Below are 21,807 nucleotides of genomic sequence, written 5' to 3' on the forward strand. Positions count from 1 at the left end.
TTTAACTAATGGGAGACAACATTAAAATTTGCTATATTATGTGCCTATCCTGCACCAGAAAAAGACTCAGCTGTTGCTTCTTAATGACCAGAAAAAGAACACTATTGGAGTATTCCTGTTGGAGGTCCCACCACCCCCTAGGGCTTTGTCGTTAAGCACATCCAGCTGGGAGAAGGGGACAGAGCACGAGGAGTACAGGCTGTTAGGAGCCAGGCCTGGGAAGAGTCCACTCGCGAGAACTCTGCCACGTGGCACAGCTGCCCGAGGGCGCCTGGGAGGTGTGGTCTGTGGGGCCAGGCTTAAGAGCAGAGAATGGATTTTCGTGAGCAAGGGAGCAGTTTCTACCATACTTTGTTGTGTATAAGCTTGTGTGCTGAAACGGTACTGTCATTTATCATATGTAACGTTTTCTTCTACAGCGCTCCACCCCATAGTAAATGCCTGTTTTAAAAATGACAAAATTGGCAGTGAAAAATGAAAGTGATAGCCTGGATTGAATATATTTTATTAAGACTAATTCTGAATGGGAAAACATAGTTAAAATAGTGCCCTTGGTGTCTCATCTCCCTCCTTTTTATGTCAAGTTACAAAATTGGTTTCATGGTAATAAAATCAAAGTTGTAGGCCTCTGGCATGCCCTCATGGAGAGTTTTGTTGAAACGGCTCCAGTGAAAAACAGGGAGGCCGCCTTGTACTGTGGGCCCACTGATGGCATAGGCTGTGTACTTGGATGCCAGGTAGATGTCTGCCACCTGCAAAGAGAGAAGAGGGGGACCTTTTAGGAAACCACTGGGGAAAAGCTAGACTACGTCCCTGCTGTAGCTGTTGTTCCTGCTGTTTGTCCAAAGTCACAGTATTAGCTCCCCTTAAAATAAAATCTTGCAAGCTTCCACAATAATGCTCTTCTGTTTCCATTTGGCATTCAAATGTGCACTGACTAGTAGAAGTGTGTTAAATTAACCGCCAAAAGTGTGAGATCTGGAATCAGGTTACTCATGTTTGGAATTCTAGCTCCAAAATGTATTTTGACTCCATTTTCTCATTTGTAAAAGTAAACTAATAACCCTGCTTCATAGAAGAGTTGTCATAAGGATTAATGAGAGCAAATACTTGAAGCAGTGCCTAGAATAGATTAATTCCTCAGTAAAAGTTGTTATTAATCAGGGCACTAACGAGTACTGAAGTAGAAGGAACTCGATAAAAAGTGAGGTCCGTGTCTTAAAAACACTTGAACATTGGGTAGCAGCAGATCTTAAGCTTAGAGGGGAAAGCAGGAAATGTCTCATAACTTCTGATTTTCCTCATATTCAAAATGGCTCAAGAGAAATGATATTTTTAAAGTATATGCTTCAACAGAGACTTTTTTGATGAAAAATTGGCAGGCTCTTGTCTCCTGAAAAAAAGTAGAATTTGGCAGATGGCAGCTTGGCTTGGGTTCTCCCCAGTTCAAGTAATTCTCTTTGTGTGTTCTGGAATGGACATAACACTTTTCACACACTTTACTGAATGTCTGCAAATACCATTAAAAAGAAATAAATACAAAAGCATTCACTGGGGCTTCATGTGTGCCAGGCTCGCTACATCCACTAAATTTTTCTTACACAGCATTTTGAGAGTCATTAAGGCTAAAGCTTGGCTCAAACTATTCTAAAGCATCTTCTGTTTAGACATTAAGCTGATAGAAAAAATAATGTATGGGGGGGTTGGCATTCTTACAGTTATTAGAGAGCTTCAGATAGAACAGTTAACTCCGCTTGTAAGAGATTTCTTCCAGAATTTAGCACTGGAGATGCAAATGAAAAGACACATGCCCAAGCCAAAAGTGCAAAAGGATGTGGTACAATGATTCCTTCCACCAACTAGATGGCTAACTCACAACCTTGGACACCCCAAATCCAGTAGTGTGCTGGTAAATTTTTAACTAACTAGCTCTCTGAGGGAAAAAGACCCCAATCTGTAGTGTTTGCTGATTTCCATGATGTAAATATTCCACCACTTCAAGCTATCAACATGGTGTCAACTATTTTAACAACTGGTTCTCACAAGCCTATGTGAGTGGGCTTCAGCCCCACTGCAAACTTTTTATTACCTATATTGTGAGACACATTACAGCACTTAAGAATTCTAGCATAGTGAAAACTCTTCATTGCTTGAGCATCTGGTCCATTACTTGTTCCTTCAGCTACATTCAGTTCCTGTGTAACGTGAAATCACGCTGCTCTCAGTATGTTCTCTGGGCTTTGGGCGGGTCCTGGTAAGACAAAACCTCCCCAGCACCATCAGCAGCAGCGGCATGATTGTGCACATTTACAAATAACCCACTGAGTACTGCTGTGAACATCTTATAGATAGTAAATGTTGATTCTTCACAACAACCCTTGAGGCAAGTACGCTTATTTCCATTTTTCAGACGAGGACACAGAAGCATAACAGACGATGTGATTTACAGCTGAGCGGCAGAGCAGGAACTGGAAGTGAGGCAGTAGCACCTACCACCAGACTCTCTGAAAAAGCTGATTCCTGAACTGAGTTTGTGTTCAGAGACATCATTGTGTTTTATGCCACAAAAACCTCTGCAGCTTTGCCTTTGAAAAGGCCTAGGTACTGGTGGAAATTAAATTCAAAAACCAATAGCGACTGGATGGGAGCGGAGTTTGGGGGGAGAATCGATACATGTTATGTATGGCTGAGTCACTCGGCCGTGCACCTGAAACTATCGCAACATTGTTAATTGGCTATACTCCAGTATAAAACAAAAAGTTAAAAAAACGAAACAAAACAACCAATAGCGTGTTACCTTGGTGTCATAGCAACCTCCAGGACTTGGATTAAGTGAGTTCAGGTCCTCACGGCAGCAGATGGTATTGCAGGGATCACCCTTACTGTAAGTATCGTTCTTGTAATCTAGGAAACAAGTGATGGGGAAAAGAGTGAGCACTGACCATTCCGAGATCCACTTATCCACAGTAAACTGGACCTGTGAAAGCCTAGACGGTCAGAGAGTGTGGCCCAGAGACCTCCTCGGCCCAGCCTGCTCCCATATACAGAAGTCACCTCCGCCGTGTACTGGGAAGAGGCAACCGCAAGTCCCCTGCTCCAGGCTCAGCCTGGTCTCAAGAACCTTGCACAGTGAAGAATGGATGGAAGAGAGATAACAGAGGACAAATGTACATACATTTTTTTTTTTAACAAAATAAATACAAATCTGACTCGATACTGTTCATCAAAAATAAAGTGTTTATGAATAATTGTTGTTTTAGTAGCTGCTTTTCTCCTTGGAAGGAAATCTGTGTTTGGGACGGTAGGGTAAAAAAAAGTACCCTACATGGGTTCTTTCTTCTGTGTTTTACATATAACTTTTTCAGTTAAAAAAATATGTAGAATCCTCTTCCCTATCATTTTTATAAAAGAGGACAAAATTCTATTTGTTGAGTATATAATATGCAGATTATCAGTTGAATACTAAATAATTCAATGACTTCTTATAATTCCTTCTAGTACAGAGATGATAAAATTACATGGATTCTTTATCCATGGGGAAGAAAAGGAGTTTTGAAGAATGAGTCTTGAGAAACGTGCCACGTACTGTTGTATCGCATGATATATTTCATGGATTCCATGTCGGTCACTTTCCCTTGGTCGCGCCGGAAGATTTTGGCTCGTGAAGCCAGATCGTAAGAGTAGTCCAAACCCAGCTTCTTAACCAACACTGGATAGCCGCTCCAGTTGTAGATTTTTTCATGGAAAGGAATGTTGTAGGAGGGCCAGTATCCTAATTTGGAATGGAAGGGAGGGGAGGGTGGGATGGACGGGGAGGAAGACAGAAGAGAGAGGGAACAAAAGAAATGTTATTCGTGGTACTTTCTTTTGAAAATTGCCACAGCTGTGTAATTACAAAATGATACTACATAGAAAATAATGACTGTGAACCCTGGCAATCAAACAGATCCTGTGAAATTTACAGACTCGGTATACCTCTAGATTATTCCATTAGGGGAAGAAGAGCATCAGGATTCTTTGGTTTTTCACCCCAAATTCTTAAAGCAATCTATTAAGCAGAAGAGAATCTGAATTCTAGGCTCAGGGTTGAATAACTAGACCGTAGGCAGTTAACCTCATTCCCCCAACCCCTTTTTTTAGCAGGAGGAGGGAAAGGAAGAGTTCATAATGTGAGGGGAATGGAGATGGTCTTTAAGGTTCCAGTAGGCATTTAACTCCTCTGACGCCAAACATTCATAAAGGCTCAGCTTCATTCAAAGCTTCACGGTGTGCCAAGGTCACTAGGCATCAAACATGTGACACACCTTTAGTAAAATCAACATTTCAGGAACAGCTCAGATTACAGTGGCCTAGGGTGTTGCCTATGGGACAGTCAGTCAACCTTCACCATTCAGGGATTAATTCCCACTCCCATATTCTCTTAGCCCTTGTCTGCCTTTTTCCCTTCTTACTGTTTTATAGGATCCCCTACTCGGGGGTGAAGTTATTAAGAGAAAACAAATGACAAGACATTCAACGTTGCTGATTCTGGGGCACAGAGCCAGCATCAGGAAGAAGTGAGATAAAGACAACATTGAAAGCGCAGGCTAAAAGTCACATTTATTATTGCAGTATACCTAGGTTATACAACTTGGGAGCTAGACTGCCTGGATCTTAAGCCTGGTCCTGCCGTTATTAGGTATGTGACCTTACACGAATTTTTTAACCTCTCTGTGCCTCAGTGTCTTCATCTATAAAATGTGAACAATGACAGTACTTACCTTATAAGGATCATTGTGAGCATTAAATGAGTTCAAACAGATGGAGTAGCTTACAACAGGGTCTGGTACTTGGTAAGCACTAGATGAATATTAACTTTTATAATTATAGTTCTCTATGTGAATAGCTCAAATGAATAATAAAAATGGCTGCTTTATACTTCACATTTTCATAAAGCTTCATGATTAAAAAAGGATTTAAAATAGAGTATCTTGTATAATATCACAACCACCTGCTGATGTATAAATATTACATCCCTCCTTCTAAAGGAAGAAACAGAGGTTCAGAGAGGTCGAATGCCTTCCTTCTGACTAAAAACACCCAGGGCTTCTATCGACATATCACAGCTGCTTCCAAATACTAGGAGGTTTGCGGGACTTTTTTTTTTTTTTTTAATGGCTATGTGATATCGCTTAATTATTTAGGAAAAATCACATGTTTCTTTCTGAGCCTTTCTTCCCTTACAGTAAGATGGTAACAATACTACTTATCTGGAAATATGTTATGAAGGTCAAACAAAAGAATATAAGTAAAAGGTATGTCAAGTATATAGTAGACACTCAATGAATTTAACTCTGTGTTCTTCTTGCCTCTGGGGGGAAAAAAAAAAAAACTACAGACAGATCAGCATCAACTTGTTTTAGTCCCAGGGTAGACCTCTTCATGGGATCTAGGAATGGGATTGCAAAGAACCTGAATCTACCATCATATAATCAGCGGCTTCCTATTATTATCAGGCTCTTAGGACCAAGTCAGACAGCTAGGTTCTCAGTTTTGAACTGCCATGCTACCCAAGTAACCACCTAATGATGTGACTTCTCAGGTGGATTTTCCAACAAGAGGAGGTAGGTCCGCTACTTGGTAGCATCTGATCTTCTTGGCAATTGAAGTTTCCACCTTAGTTAATTCTGTTTTATGCACATTATATGCATTTAGCTGGCAGGAGCCACCCTGGAGTGAGGCGGTTCCCTCTGGGTGTCGTTACAAAATGGATTCGAGGACCTGGGAAATGAAGGACCAGCCCTGATCCCCAGGACCCATACCTTATCTTGGTTCTGTTCCTACTCGTCTCTCAGCTGATCTATTTCAACAGTTTCCTAATTCTCCTCCTGTCTTCTCTCTGACCTGTCTGTTCTCCCTTTTCAAAGACTCCAGTTTTCTAAAGGATAAAGTCTAATTTTTAGTTTTTTAAGGAACCTCCACACTGTTCTCCATAGTAGCTGTACCAATTTACATTCCCACCAACAGTGTAGGAGGATTTCCTTTTCTCCACACCCTCTCCAGCATTTATTGTTTGTAGATTTTTTGATGTTGGAAATTCTGACTGGTGTGAGGTGATACCCCATTGTAGCTTTGATTTGCATTTCTCTAATAATTAGTGATGTTGAGCATCTTTTCATGTGCTTTTTTTGGCCATCTGTATGTCTTCTTTGGAGAAATGTCTATTTAGGTCTTCTGCCCATTTTTTGATTGGGTTATTTGTTTTTTTGATATTGAGCTGCATGAGCTGTTTGTATATTTTGGAAATTAATCCCTTGTCAGTTGCTTTGTTCGCAAATATTTTCTCCCATTCTGAGGGTTGTTTTCTTGTTTTGCTTATGGTTTCCTTTGCTTTGCAAAAGCTTTTAAGTTTAATTAGATCCCATTTGTTTATTTTTGTTTTTATTTCCATTTCTCTAGGAGACGGCCCGAAAAAGATCTTGCTGCGATTTATGTCAGAGTGTTCTGCCTATGTTTCCCTCTAAGAGTTTCATAGTGTCTGGGCTTACATTTAGGTCTTTAATCCATTTTGAGTTTATTTTTGTGTATGGTGTTAGGAAGTGTTCTAATTTCATTCTTTTACATGTAGCTGTCCAGTTTTCCCAGCACCACTTATCGAAGAGAGTGTCTTTTCTCCATTTTATATTCTTGCCTCCTTTGTCGTAGATTAGGTGACCATAGGTGTGTGGGTTTATCTCTGGACTTTCTATAAAGGCTAAACTGACTGCTCAGCAGGATCCAAAGGCTGTATTTTCCCCTGACTACCTATCTTCCGTGTCACAGCCTTCTCTCTAGCTGTCTTGGGCTAATAGTTTCTCCTTCACACCGCGGTCACCATGCCTCTATTTGTTTGACCTTGTCCCCTTGTCAAATTGCTGAGCTCCTTTCTAGCCTGTAAACCTCCACGCAGACATCATCTTCTCTTTCATTTATTACCAAACGTTCAGTGAGGACTTCTTATGTGCGCTGAGCACTACGTTCAACGCAAGGTGTCAGGACTTGCTACGTGTCGGCAACGTGCTCAAGAATTGACAAAAATTATCTCAGTTAGTTATCATGACAACCCTGTGAAATTGCAAAGGTCCACACTCCCACATCGCAAAACTCTTGGGGGCCAGATGTGTTTCAGAATTCAGGGTTTTCCAGGTTTTAGAACAGCAATGGTGTGTAAATTACAGACGATGTTGCAGTCTCTGTGGGGAGCCCCTCATAATCAAAGACATTGATAACTCTGTAGCCTGATGTATAAATTCTCTCCAGAGGAGAGGAAATAAATAGAGACTATAAATAGTTCAAGTTAGTTTTTGCTACCGAGTGAGTTCAGATCAGGTCATATTTTGCTACCACAAGCGAGCTAGGACAAAAGACAAAGGAACAAAGAACTTCTAGTTTTAGAGTTTTGAGATTTTGTAATTACAAATAAGTGACTAGGGACCTGTACCATTACTGTCAGGTTTTTACAGATGAAGAAAGCGAGGCTTGGAGAGAGTGGATAAGATTTTGAGGAACAGATAGTCAAATCAAGGCAATGTGACTCCGAAACCAGTACTTCCAAAGTCTGGGCTGTGACCTTGCCCTCCAGAACCGCCTTCTCTCATCCCTCCCACTGACACGGTGCCTTCTTTAGTTCCACCACCAGGTTTGCTACACCAGAGCTTATCACTGCTCTTTGCTTTCTGGGTTCGAATAGCTTCTTTGGGTGCCTTGCTTCCCTATCAGACTGTGTGTTGGGGATTCTACATCCATGCTTTTCCAGTCCCTGGGCCGGAGTAGCACTCCCATAAATAGCTGCTGAACTAAAAGTTTTACTTGGGAACCCAGGAGAGAAGGTAATATTGGAACCATAAGTAGTCATAAGATTGTGAATGCCTGGCTTTGTCCCAGTCTACGCATAAGAGTAGATTATGCTGTCACGTAAGAGTCTGAGGTGCAGGTTTTACATGTTGTGCTGAACCTGGTCATTCTTTCCCTGTGTGACTAGCAATGGCATTCCCCTCCTTCCTTCCCCAGCATATACTCCCCCCAACATACATTCACACACCACATATTATCCATCACACACACACACACACACACACACACACACACACATCAGACTTCCAGACCTCTAGCAAGAAGAAAATACCTGTCCGCAGAACATCGGTTTGTTCAGAATATTCTACATACGTAGGAATTTGCTCCACAATGTACAGAGTGCCTTTATCAAGGCTGTAGTTCAGATTTACCTTCTTCAGGTCCAGGACCATGTACTGATTGTTATACGTGCCTGAAATATTGGGAGACATGAAGACAGGGCATGGGTATGGCTTTACCGGTTAACTCCAGATCTAAACGTACGTGCATGCCTAAAAGTTATTCTGCAGGGCCACTTACCAGAGTTGTATTTTGAAAAGACCTCTGCCCACTGCCTGCCTCCATTTGCCATCATATTGGCCACCCGGACTCTTTGCCAGGCCAGGAGAGACTGGGGTACCACGTGCTGCAGTAGGGTTTTATTATACACGCTGTTTGTAGTCTGCAGCAATACCAAACCACTGCTGAGAAGGTAAAAGTCGTCCAGAGACTCCAAAAACCCTACAGGAAACACGAATATACAAATCAGCATAACACATATGCAAAATATTGAGGCATCAGTGTTAGCACAGAGCTTTGTGTACACAATGCATTTTGCAGTGTCCATTATTATCCTCTCCCAGCTTTGGTTCCCCTCTGTGGCAGTTACTCAACTGCCGTTTCTAAAGGTGCCAGTGGACCTCCATCCCTGGATTTGCCATTGAAAATTTCTGATTTTATGATTTGGGATGGCAAGAATACATTAAATCGGGACTATTCCAAGTTTCCAAAATGACGAACAGAGTAGATCCTCACTTGCTAGGATTTTGCAGGAGAACTTTTAATTAGGGGGAGATATTAGCAGGATTCATTGTTGGATAGTAAGAATATGGATGCCTTCTTTCTTTCTCCTTTTCTGTATTTTCCAAATTTTATGTAATGAGTCTACATAATTTTTTTAAGTAGAAAAAGTATCTACATTTATAAAAGTGAACATGGTTTTGACACTCTGGGTCAATGTGTTTTACAGATGTTGGAAAATCAGCAGAGCCACAAGTCTTTTTTTTAAAATAAATTTATTTATTTATTTGTTTGTTTTTATTTTTGGCTGTGTTGGGTCTTTGTTGCTGTGCACGGGCTTTCTCTAGTTGCGGCGAGCGGGGGCTACTCTTCGTTGTGGTGCGCGAGCTTCTCATTGCGGTGGCTTCTCTTGTTGTGGAGCAAGGGCTGTAGGCGCCAGGGCTTCAGTACTTGTGGCTCGCGGGCCCTAGAGCGCAGGCTCAGTAGTTGTGGCTCACAGGCTTCGTTGCTCCGCGGCATGTGGGATCTTTCTGGGCCAGGGCTCAAACCCATGTCCCCTGCATTGGCAGGCGGATTCTTAACCACTGCACCACCAGGGAAGTCCCTCAATGACTGTTCATTCAGCTCTTGGGCTGAGGTTGTTCTGCAGTGTTTGAACTGTACAACCATACTTGGCAGCCTTGAGCAAACTCTGGTAGAAAATCTCCCTATATAGGATAGAACTCTGTATTTCTGGCGTGATAAACTTGCTAATTCACTCCTTATTGTAGCAGCTTCTATGGAAACAAGAGGACAGGCATTCTTTAATATGTGTGCGTGACTAATACTAACATGAAAGGAGTAGTCTTTCATTCAAGAGCAAGACTGTTTGTTGAAGACAAAAAAAATGGAGGCCACCCAGAGTTCTGGAACAAAGAAGATAAACTGTCTTACAGAAAACTTCAGTCAAGGAGTTTAATTCTATAGTTTAGAGTTTAAAATTAAAAAAAGGAAAAGGCCCAGAGAGGGGACAGAGTCCTGAAACAGTGCACTATAAGAGAAACAAATGTTCCTTGACTACGTAAAGCTGTGTTCTTGCTCTTATCTGTCACTAGCAGCTTTGGAAGACACACTATTTTAGATCAGGGTAAAGTGAAACACTTCGGTATGAAAGCCAGCCAGCAAATAACATTTCATAGTAAGCTTCTTGCTAAATTTAATTAAGAAATAAGAGAACCCTTACAGTTCATAAAGCATCTTTCAGGACTTAAAAAATACGTAACCACTTGAATCGTAAACATTAACAATGACCACTTTCCTCTGATTCCATTTAGATCTATTGCTTAGTACAACACAGAAAAGTTTCCCCTTATTATCCTATCAAGTGTGTTTAAAATGTGCCCATTTGGAAGAGTGACATCAACATCATGGGGGGGTGTGAGACACTCCCTTTGTCTCTCCCCTTCCATCTACGACCAGTAAGACATCCATAACTCAACAAAGGTTCCTCGGCCCGACACAGCAGCATGCTGGAGGGTTCCACACATCTGTCATCTAAGGGTGCGTGGCCGGGAACACATAAAGCAGGCGGAACCAGAGGGACGGTGAAGACAGTGCCTGCCATCTCCGTGCCCCAGGTGGCATTGTCAGCAACACCGGCAGCAGCAAGGAACCAACAACCCTGGAGACAGAAATAGTGACGCGGGGGGGGGGGGGGGGGGCACCAGGTGACACCTCTGACACAGACAGTGGAGGGTGGAAAGTGCCAGCTCTCAAAAATAACCAGGCAGCGCGGGTAGGAGAAACCAAAAACTTGTGCTATAGCGCCACCTACTGGGAAACAAAAGAAAGGCATCTAATTACTAACCTATTGAATAGCTACAATCAAGTGAGAAAAAAAGCTTTACCTAAAGAAGAGACATGTTCACCACTTCAAATGCACTGGCAGAGGAGCACTCATCAAGCCCCATGAAGAACCATGGTAACACAGTACCACAAAAAGAAAATGACAGTCCTCCAGAAACCAAATTTAAAGTCATGGAATGTTGTGATCTGATAGAGAATTCAAAATAGCTGTCATGAAGATACTCAACCAGCTACAAGAAAACTTTGAAAGGCAGTTCAATGAGCTCAGGAATGAAATTAATGAACAGAAGGAATACTTTACCAAAGAGATTGAAATTCGAAAAAAGCACCAAACAGGAATTCTGGGGCTGAAGAACTCAATAAATGAGATGAAGAATGCATTAGAAAGCACTGGAAATAGAGCAGACCACATGGAAGAGAGAATTAGTGAGCTTAAAGATGGAAATCTAGAAATGATACAGGGAGAAGAGGAGAGTGAATTAAGATCTAAAAAGTAAAGAAACCCTATAGAACTATCTGACTCTTTTAGGAAGGGCATCATTAGGGTAATGGGTATCCCAGAAGGAGAAGGGAGAGTGAAGAGCGCAGAGGGTTTATTTAAAGAAATAATAGCTGAGGACTTCCCAAACCTGGGGAGGGAACTGGATGGAGAAGTCCACAAAGCCAAGAGAACTTCTAATTACCTCAATACAAAAAAGACCTTCTTCAAGACACAGTGTATTAAAACTGTCAAAAGTCGATGACAAAAAAAGAATATTCTAAAGGCAGCCAGGGAAAAAAGGATGGTAACCTACAAAGGAATCCCCATCAGTCTATCAGCAGACTTCTCAGCAGAAACTCTGCAGGCCAGGAGAGAGTGGAATGACATACTCGAAATTCTGAAAGATAAAAACCATCACCCAAGAATACTCTATCCAGCAAAGTTATCCTTCACATATGAAGGAGAAATAAAGACGTTCCCAGACGAACAAAAGCTGACTGAGCTCATCAACATTAGATGTGCCTTAAAAGAAACGTTGAAAGAAGCTCTTCTACCTGAAATGAGAAGGCAAAAGTACTGTACACAAAACTTTGAGTAAAATGGTAAATGGACAAACAGAATAAAAAAATTGCAACTTATTCTATATCAGAATAGGTTGTTAAAAACTTAATTACAGCATAAAGATTAAAGGGGAAAAAGCAGTAAAAATAACTCTAGCTACTTTAATTTAGTAACGAACAACACAAAAAGGAATAATTTAAGACAACAAAAACGTAAAAAGGGAAGAGGAAAAGGAGGAAACCCATGTAGGCAAATGAAGATAAGATACTATCAGCAGAAAAAGAACAATTTTATCCATGATAGGTTTCATACAAATCTCATGGTAACCACAAAACATAAATCTAGAGCAGAGAGAGGAAACATAAAAACAAGAGGAAATTGGGAAAAACATCATAGAAAACCACCACACTAAAATGGCAGACAGAAACACAAGGAAAAAGGAACAATGGAGGGAAGCAGCCGCATAGCACAGGGAGATCAGCTCGGTGCTTTGTGACCACCTAGAGGGGTGGGATAGGGAGGGTGGGAGGGAGGGAGACGCAAGAGGGAGGAGATATGGGGATATATGTATATGTATAGCTGATTCACTTTGTTATACAGCAGAAACTAACACACCATTGTAAAGCAATTATACTCCAATAAAGATGTTAAAAAAAAAAAAAGGAACAATGGAGATACAGAGCGACCAGAAAATAAAAGATAAAATGGCAGTTCTAAGTCCTCATCTATCAACGATCACCTTAAATGTGAATAGATTGAATTTACCAATCAAAAGACACAGAATAACTGGATGGATTAGAAAATAAGACCCAACTATATGCTGCCTCCAGGAGACTCATCTCAGCTTTAAAGAGAAACATAGGCTCAAAGTGAAGGAATGGAAGTCGATACTCCAAGCAAGTGACAGCCAAAAGAAAGTGGGTGTAGCCATTCTCACATGGGAAAAAATAGACTTCAAGGCAAAAATGGTAGCAAGAGACAAAGATGGACATTAAGTAATGGTAAAGAGGACAATTCGTCAAGAAGACATAACAATTATTAATATATATTGACCTAACATAGGAGCACCGAAATATATAAAGCAATTATTAACATACCTAAAGGGAGACAACAAAATAATAGTAGGTGATTTTAATACCCCACTTAACATCAGTGTATTAGATCATCCAGACAGAAAGTCAACAAGGAAACAGCAGTCTTAAATGAACCTTAGACCAGATTGATTTGATAGACATATATAAAACATTCTATCCAAATGCAGCCAAATACACATTATTCTCAAGTGCACATGGAACATCCATCCTCAGGGATAGACCATATGTTGGGACACAGAACAAGTCTCAATAAATTTAGGAAGATTAAAATCATATCAAGCATCTTTTCCAATCAAAATGGTGTGAAACTAGAGATCAACTACAAGAAGAAAGCCAGAAATATCACAAATATGTGGCAACTAGGCAACATGCTACTGAACAATTATTGGGTCAACAAAGATATCAAAGGAGAAATGAAAAAAAATTAGAGACAAATGAAACTGGAAATATGGCTTACCAAAATCTATGGGATGAAGCAAAATCAGTATCAAGAGGGAAGATTCTAGTAATACTGTAAATGGCAATATTTCTTTTTTATGGCTGAGTAACATTCCATCATATATGTGTGCATGTGTGTGTGTATGTGTGTGATATATATATATATATGTCCCACATCTTCTTCTTTATCCATTTATCTGTTTATGGACACTTAGGTTGCTTCTGTATCTTGACAATTATAAATAATGCTGCTATGAACATTGGAGGGCATGTATATTTTCAAGTTAGTGTTTTTGTTTTTTTTGATATATACCCAGGAATGGAATTGCTGGGTCATATAGTAGTTCTATTTTTAAGTTTTTAAAAAACCTCCATACTGTTTTCCACAGTGGCTGCACCAATTACATTCCCACCAACAATATACAAGGGTTCCCTTTCTCCACATCCTCACCAACATTTGTCATTTGTGTTCTTTTTGATGATGCCATTCTGACATCTACATAAAAGTACTAGAAAAAAACATAGTACTAAAAAAAAACAAAAACCACTGATAAAAGGGGTGAGAGTGGGCATCCTTGTCTTGTTCCTGATCTTAGAGGACATGCTTTCAGCTTTTCACCATTGAATATGATGTTAGCTGTGGGTTTGTCATATATGGCCCTTATTATGTTGAGGTATGTTCCCTCTATGCCCACCTTCTGGAGGGTTTTTATCATAATGGATGTTGAATTTTGTCAAAAGCTTTTTCTGCATCCACTCTTGCCACTCTTATTCAACATAATATTGGAAGTCCTAGCCAGATCAATTGAGCAAGAAAAAGAAATAAAAGGCATCCAAAATGGAAAGGAAGAAGTAAAACTGTCACTGTTTGCAGATGACATGATACTACGTATAGAAAACCCTAAAGACATCACCTAAAAACTATTAGAAATAATAAATGAATACAGTCAAGTTTCAGGGTACTAAATCAGTATACAAAAATCTGTTGTGCAGAAAGAGAAATTAAGAAATCAATTCCGTTTATAATTGCATCAAAAAGAATAAAATCCCTAAGAATAAATTCAAGCATGGAGATGAAAGACCTGTATACTGCAAACTATAAGACATTGTTGAAATAAATTGAAGATGACACAAATGGAAAGATATTCTGTGCCCATTGACTGAAAGAATTAACATTGTTAAAATGTCCATATTATTTAAAGCAATCTATGGATTCAGTACACTCCTTATCAAAATTCCAATGACATTTTTCACAGAAATGGAACAAAAATCCTAAAATTTATATGGAACTACAATAGACCCCAGATAGCCAAAACAATCCTGAGAAAAAAGAACAAAACTGGAGGTGTCACACTCCTTGATTTCAAATGACATTACACAGCTATAGTAATCAAAACAGCATGATATTGGCAGAAAAACAAACACAGAGATCAATGGAAGAGAATTGAGAGCCCAGAAATAAACTCACATATACATGGACAATCAATTTATGACAAAGGAACAAAGAACATACAATGGAGAAAGTATACTCTGTTTAACAAATGGTGTTGGGAAAACTGGACAGCCACATGCAAAAGAATGAAACTAGACCACTATCTTACATTATACACAAAAATCAACTCACAATGGATTAAAGACTTGAATGTAAGATCTGAAACCATAAAACTCCTAGAAGAAAACATAGGCAAGATGCTCTTTGATATTGGTTTTAGCAATATCTTTCTGAATATGTCTCCTCAGGAAAGGGGAACAAAAGCAAAAATAAACACATGGGACCTCATCAAACTAAAAAGCTTCTTCACAGCAAAAGAAACCATTAACAGGGGGCTTCCCTGGTGGCGCAGTGGTTAAGAATCTGCCTGCCAATGCAGGGGACACGGGTTCGAGCCCTGGTCTGGGAAGATCCCACATGCCGCGGAGCAACTAAGCCCGTGAGCCACAACTACTGAGCCTGCGCGTCTGGAGCCTGTGCTCCGCAACGGGAGAGGCCGCGACAGTGAGAGGCCCGCGCACCGCGATGAAGAGTGGCCCCCACTTGCCGCAACTAGAGAAAGCCCTCACACAGCAACGAAGACCCAACACAGCTGAAAATAAGTAAAAAAAAAAAAAAAAAGAAACCATTAACAAATTGAAAAGACAACCTACCAAATGAGGGAAGATATTTGCAAATCATATATCCAACGACAGGTTAATGTCCAAAATATATAAAGAACTCATACAACTTAACAACAGAAAAACAAACAACCCAATTTTAAAATGGGCAGAGAAGCTAAAAAGACATTTTTCCAAAGAAGACATACAGATGGCCAACAGGCACATACAAAGAAGTTCAACATCACTCTTATTAGGGAAATGCAAATCAAAATCACAATGAGATATCACCTCATGCCTGTTAGAATGGCTATCATCAAAAAGGTAGAAAAAACAAGTGATGGAGGGAATGTGGAGAAAAGGGAACCCTCATACACTGTTGGTGGGAAGGTAAAGTGGTGCAGCCACAGTGGAAAACAATATGGAAGTTCCTCAAAAAATTAAGAATAGAACTAACGTATGACCCAGCTATTCCACTTCTGGGTATTTATTGAAAGAATATGAAAACACTAACTGGAAAAAGATATATGCGGCCCTATGCTCATTGCAGCATTCTTTGCAAATAGCTAACATATGGAAACAACTTAAGTGCCCATAGACACATGAATGGATAAAGAAGATGTGGGGTGTGTGTGTGTGTGTATGATGGAATACTACTAAGCCATAAAAAGATGAAATCTTGCCCTTTGTGACAGCATGGATGGACCTTGAATGTATTATGCTAAGTGAAGTAAGTCAGATGGAGAAAGACAAATATCATACGATTTCACTCATATGTGGAATAGAAAAATAAATGAACAAACCAAACAAAAACAAACACATAGATACAGTGAACAGAGTAGCAGTTACCAGAGGGGAAGGGTGGCAGGGGGATGGCAAAATGGATAAAGGGGGTCAACTGCATGGTGATGAATGGAAGCTAAACCTTTGGGAATGAGCACGCTGTAGTGTATACAGAAGTCGAAATATAATATTTAGGTACACAAAAAACTTATATAATGTTATATACCATTAAAAAATAAAATAAAAAATTTAAAATGTGCTTATTTGCATATCACATGCATTAGCTGCTCCAAACCTCTGAAGACCACACACATTCCTTCCTTCCAAAAGAGTAGATTCAGTGTTGACAAAGGACATAAATGACATACAACTCAGGGTCAGGAGTGTGGGTCATGATTGTAAAACTAGCTGTGCTGCATTTCCTCACCCCTCCCTCTATCCATACTCAGCAATGGGACTTTGCAACATCTCCCAGAAAGAGGCATTGTCTGTTTCCCCACCTCTTAAATCTGAGCTGGATCCGGAACTTGCTTCGGCTAACAAAATGCGCCAGTTCTGAGTCTAGGCCTCAGGAGACCTTGCATACTTCTTCTCACCTCTTGTCACCCTGTTACAGCCGTGTAAAGTCGCCCAGTCTAATTTAGTCTCTGGGATGGGAGACCACGTGCAGGAGGGCCAGCCTCTAGCTGGCCAGTCCCCCAACGTGCTAGAGAGTTCATCCAAGGTCAGCAGAGCTGCCCACCCAACCCCAGCCAACCTCAGATGCACGGTGTGCCCAGCGGAGACACCAGAAAGAACCATTTAGCTGACGTGTGGACTCAAAAGCAATAATAATCACATGCTTCCAGCACAAAATTTGGAGGTTCAGCAGTAGCTAATATAATAATAGTAATCCAATTATACCACATATTTTGTTTTGAAACGTCTTACTGCCATTTGATTTTTTAAAAATTTTAATTTTATTTTACTTTGATTCTTTTCTCTCTTTTTTAAAAAATTTATTTATTTATTTATTTCTGGCTGCGCTGGGTCCTCAGTGTTGCCCGCGGGCTTCCTCCAGTTGCAGAGACAGGGGGCTACTCTTCGTTGCAGTGCACAGTCTTCTCACTGCGGCGGCTTCTCTTGTTGCGGAGCACGGGCTCTAGGTGCGCGGGCTCAGTAGTTGTGGCATGCAGGCTTCAGTAGTTGTGGCTCGTGGGCTCTAGAGCGCAGGCTCAGTAGTTGTGGCACACGGGCTTAGTTGCTCCGCGGCATGTGGGATCTTCCCGGACCAGGGCTCGAACCCATGTCTCCTGCATTGGCAGGCAGATTCTTAACCACTGCGCCACCAGGGAAGCCCTGCCATTTGATTTTAACACAGATGGATGTGACACTTTGGGAACTCTTTTCTTTCTTTTTTTTTTTAAGGAGAAAAAACAAAATAACATCTTGGCACCATACTCAGCCTTTCTGCTCCGCTTTTTCCCACAGCTGAAGAGGAACAGTATCACTTCTCAGACCTGTGGAAAGCACCCAGCTATGCTGGGCTGTCTGATTTCTCTAAGCCAGTCTGATAGTCACTACATTTTTATTAAACGCTTACTGTATCTCAAGCGCTGTGCAATGGGTCTCAGCCCAGAGACTGTATCAGAATTCCCTCAGGAGCTTCTTCAGAAGGCATATGCCCAGACTGCCCTCTCTGCCCACCCTGCCCCCCTCTGAGTCTCCACCAGCACTCCTGTGTAAGGTTACTGTCTACAGCGGGAAAGTCTTCCGCTTCCTGCCTAAGAAAAGGCAGCCTGTGCTCTCCTTGTTGTCCCAGGACATGAAATCCTCCAGCCGTTTATTCTGTCTACTCTGCAATGGACTCAGTCTTCCTACCTTCCAGAATGGCATTCATTTACTTCTCTTCCTGCCAAGATCCTAACTGGAACCAATCAATTTCCCCTTCACTTTCCAGTAATTATTCTTCTATCAAGTGTGTATTTTTTTTTTTAGCACATTTCTGCTTAATCCTGCAATAGGAAGGTGACCAATGAAGGATTCATACTATTAGATATTCAAGTACATGAAGCCATACTCTGGAGTTTGAATATCCTGCAGTGGTCCGAATAAAAGAATTAGTATAATTCTAATTCTAAGATAATAATAATAATCTCTTAAAGATTACAGAAAGTAATTATGAAGAGGTGGCTTACATTTAACCAATATTCTGTTATTATCCACATAAAATTGATTTTCTTCAATAATAAATTATTTATTTTAGGTTATATTATTTGCTTGTTTACTGTTTCCTTTTCCATCTATCCCATAGCATGTAAGTTCCACCAGGGCAGGAACTTTTTCTGTCTTGTTCACTCCAGCGCCAAGAAAAGGATTTGACACATAGTAGGTGCTCAATAAATAACTGTTAAATCCAAGGAAGAAAGAGAAGATGGTGGTCACTAACATTTACTGTGTACCTACGACACACCAGAAACCTTGCTTTAGAAGGATGGATACCATCATTTGATCTTCACAAAAAGAGCACTTAGATGAGCTAATTTAAAACATATTTAGCTATTTAAAGCTAATAAACAGCATTGTCAGGAATAAATTTAGGACTGAACCTCAACACATGTCTTTTCCACTACAACATACGCCTGACAAATGTGAGGGAAACAGATAGGTAGTCATTGCAAACAGTGACAACACTTATACACAATAGAGCAAATACATTTGAAGCAATTGGGAAGAGAGTGAATCATGGGGGGTTGCATGTTTAGACAGGGTGGAGTTGGGGAAAATCACCTTATGACCAGTCAGTCAAGAAAAGTGTGGAGGGCTTCCCTGGTGGCACAGTGGTTGAGAATCTGCCTGCCAATGCAGGGGACATGGGTTCGAGTCCTGGTCTGGGAGGATCCCACATGCCGCGGGGCAACTGGGCCCGTGAGCCACAGCTGCTGAGCCTGTGCATCTGGAGCCTGTGCTCCGCAACAAGAGAGGCCACGACGGTGAGAGGCCCGCGCACTGCGATGAAGAGTGGCCCCCGCTCGCCGCAACTAGAGAAAGCCCTCGCACAGAAACGAAGACCCAACACAGCAAAAATAAAAATAAATAAAAAGAAAAAGAAAAGTGTGTAAAATAAGGTGGGATTTCTGGAAAGATAGAAGGGAGGAAGCTTCCTTAGCTAGGTGGGGAAAGATGTTCAAGACAGCTGTGGCCTGGCAGAAGTCATCAGTATCCTGGGATGGTGCCAAAGAGGAATACAAAACAAAGGTATTGATACTTAGGAAAGCAGAAATGAAGTGCTACAAAATCTATCTATGGTCCTTTGGAATGGGTGCCCTAGTTCTACTTTTATTTCTTCTCCTCCTTTGGTTCTACTTTTTAAAGGCAGAAGATATGAATCTTGGCATGTGTTAAATCACAGATCGTTTGTATATATTTCAGCCTTATGATCAAAGGATCTAAGATAAAAGAGGTAACATGAAATTAATAAAAATAATTATACTATTACATTAAAAAGGTTTACAACTACAGAGGCAATTTAATAACACATGAAAGTAATAACATTATGGATTATGAAGGAGACTTGACTACATTTTCTTGGGGCCTTGACACCATTCTTTTATCTTCCTGTGCACCTACTTTCAAGTATTTGAACTTCAAACAGGAGAAGGCTGAGCAAAGTCATGGCTACCCAGACCAGAAAGGCTGCCAGAGTCTGAAAGGATGGGCTTGGACCCAATATGTTAGAATCACCTAAGGTGCTTGTTACAAGTGCACCAGCCCAGATCAACTAAGTAAGAATTCTTATGCATGGCACTTTAGAATCTGCATTTTTAGCAAGCTCCACAGGAAATTTTAAGGGGTATGTACATGTGTGTGGGAGGTGATGGGATGCCCAGGTGTAATGCAAAGTAGGAACACATGCATGCTTGGTGAAACACACTAAGTGTGTTCCAGAGAGCTCCACTTACAGATAATTAAGCAGGAAGCCTCAGCCTCATAGGGATCATCGTTACTTACGGTAATCCTCAATTAAAACACTTTGAATAGGTTCCAGCTTTTGTTCCCACACAAAAGCTCCACCCACCTGGCATCCCAGGAGGCCCTTTGAGTTCATGGCTCTTTTAGTTTTAACCATTTAACTTAGATACAAACAGAACCATTTCTGAAAACAAAAAATGGGTATTTTATAGTCAGATATGTTGTGTTTGAACCCCAGTGCCCAACTTCTGAGCAGTGTGGTTTTGAGCTGGCTATTTAACTTCTCTGAACCTGTTTCTTTATTTGAAAGATGCTGATACAATACCCTCCTTGCTAGGTTTTTATGAAAATTAAGTGACATAATACACACCAAATGTGTCTTATGCATACACAGAGTGTCAGTTATAATGCCAGGCACATAAATAGGAGCTAAACAAACATTACTTCTTTTCTTTTTATTTCAATAACAAGTTAAGCACAAACGATTTTAAGGTAACTTACTTAAAACTTGGGTGCTGCCTAATTCCCACAAAACTAGTTGGGTGCTGTTCATGTCATTCATCACCAGGGCGGCTCCAAAGGATCAGCTTCAGGGTCCAAGCCCTGTGCTGAACATACAGGTTTGCATCTGAGATGCCTTGATACCAATTCACGAACATCTCGGACTCTTCTTTTCAAATCAAGGGTGTAAAAGGGAGGGCAGGATGAAGAGAAAACAAGGAGCTTGTGATATATTGATAGACGATGACCTCTTAGGCAGCCCCTCCTCCACCGCTCACTGCATTCCCCCTCTTTCTTTCTCCAGTTTCCATTTGTCCACATCAGAAGGGGTTATCTGTAACCTGTCTGCCCGTTTCCTTTCTTTTTTCTTCCCATTATCTTTTCCTCCTTCCTTCCTTTTCTCCTTTCCTCCTTCCTTGCATAAATATTTGTTCAGTGATTACAATGTGCAAGGCTCTCTGCTGGCCCTGAGGATGCAGACATGAATACAGAACGTGGGCTCTGAAGAAACTGTGCACAAGGCACCAAGGAAGCTGAAAGGAGGGGTAGCTGACTCAGCCTGAAAATTAGCGAAGGCTTCAACGAGGAGCTCTTGTGATACTTTTGTTAATATGGAAAACATTTGGGTAAAACGCATTAAAAGACAATAAAAATGCTCATACCAAGGGTGAGTATTCCAATGGCAGCACTATGAGTATGGGGACTGCCCTGGTTGTTCAGTGGCTGAGACTCTGCGCTTCCACTGCAGGGGGCACAGGTTCAATCCCTGGTGGGGGAACTAAGATCCTGCATGCCGCACAGTGCGGCAAAACAAACAAACAAATTTTAAGAAAAGAATATGAGTATGTGGCTTCACTGCTTGAGTGCATTCCTTAATCCCCCACTGCCAGCTCTGGTGGTGGAAAACTGCAGCCATAGTGACTTGAGATGGTATTCAAAGTTCAGTGCTGTAGATATCTGAGAATTTAAGGGGGAATTTTTTTTTTTTTTTTTTTGGCTGCGTCACGTGGCATGCGGGATCCTAGTTCCCGGACCAGGGATCGAACCCATGCCCCCTGCAGTGGAAGCAGGGAGTCTTAACCACTGGACAACCAGGAAAGTCCCAAGGGAGGAAATTTTGAAAGCAAGAGAGAAGTATAGAAAAGCAGAGATCCAAAATCTGAGCATAAGTTCTGCCTAGTTTCCTGGCTG

At 41.0% G+C, this 21,807-nt stretch overlaps 1 protein-coding gene across 1 annotated transcript in view; it reads right to left on the reverse strand.

Annotated features, from left to right (window-relative positions):
- Positions 1-475: 475 nt before the first annotated feature.
- Positions 476-21,807, reverse strand: part of PLBD1 (phospholipase B domain containing 1) — a 69,086-nt gene continuing 47,754 nt past the window's right edge. Inside the window, exons 7-11 of the mRNA XM_036867004.1 lie at positions 8,392-8,592; positions 8,144-8,284; positions 3,587-3,772; positions 2,798-2,904; positions 476-752 (exon numbers count right to left, since the gene is read on the reverse strand). Coding sequence (XP_036722899.1) covers positions 585-752; positions 2,798-2,904; positions 3,587-3,772; positions 8,144-8,284; positions 8,392-8,592 — 803 coding nt within the window. The 3' untranslated portion in view covers positions 476-584. The remainder of the gene's footprint in view (positions 753-2,797; positions 2,905-3,586; positions 3,773-8,143; positions 8,285-8,391; positions 8,593-21,807) is intronic.

This window comes from Balaenoptera musculus, chromosome 10 (assembly GCF_009873245.2).
Source record: "Balaenoptera musculus isolate JJ_BM4_2016_0621 chromosome 10, mBalMus1.pri.v3, whole genome shotgun sequence".
Classification (NCBI taxonomy): Eukaryota; Metazoa; Chordata; class Mammalia; order Artiodactyla; family Balaenopteridae; genus Balaenoptera; species Balaenoptera musculus.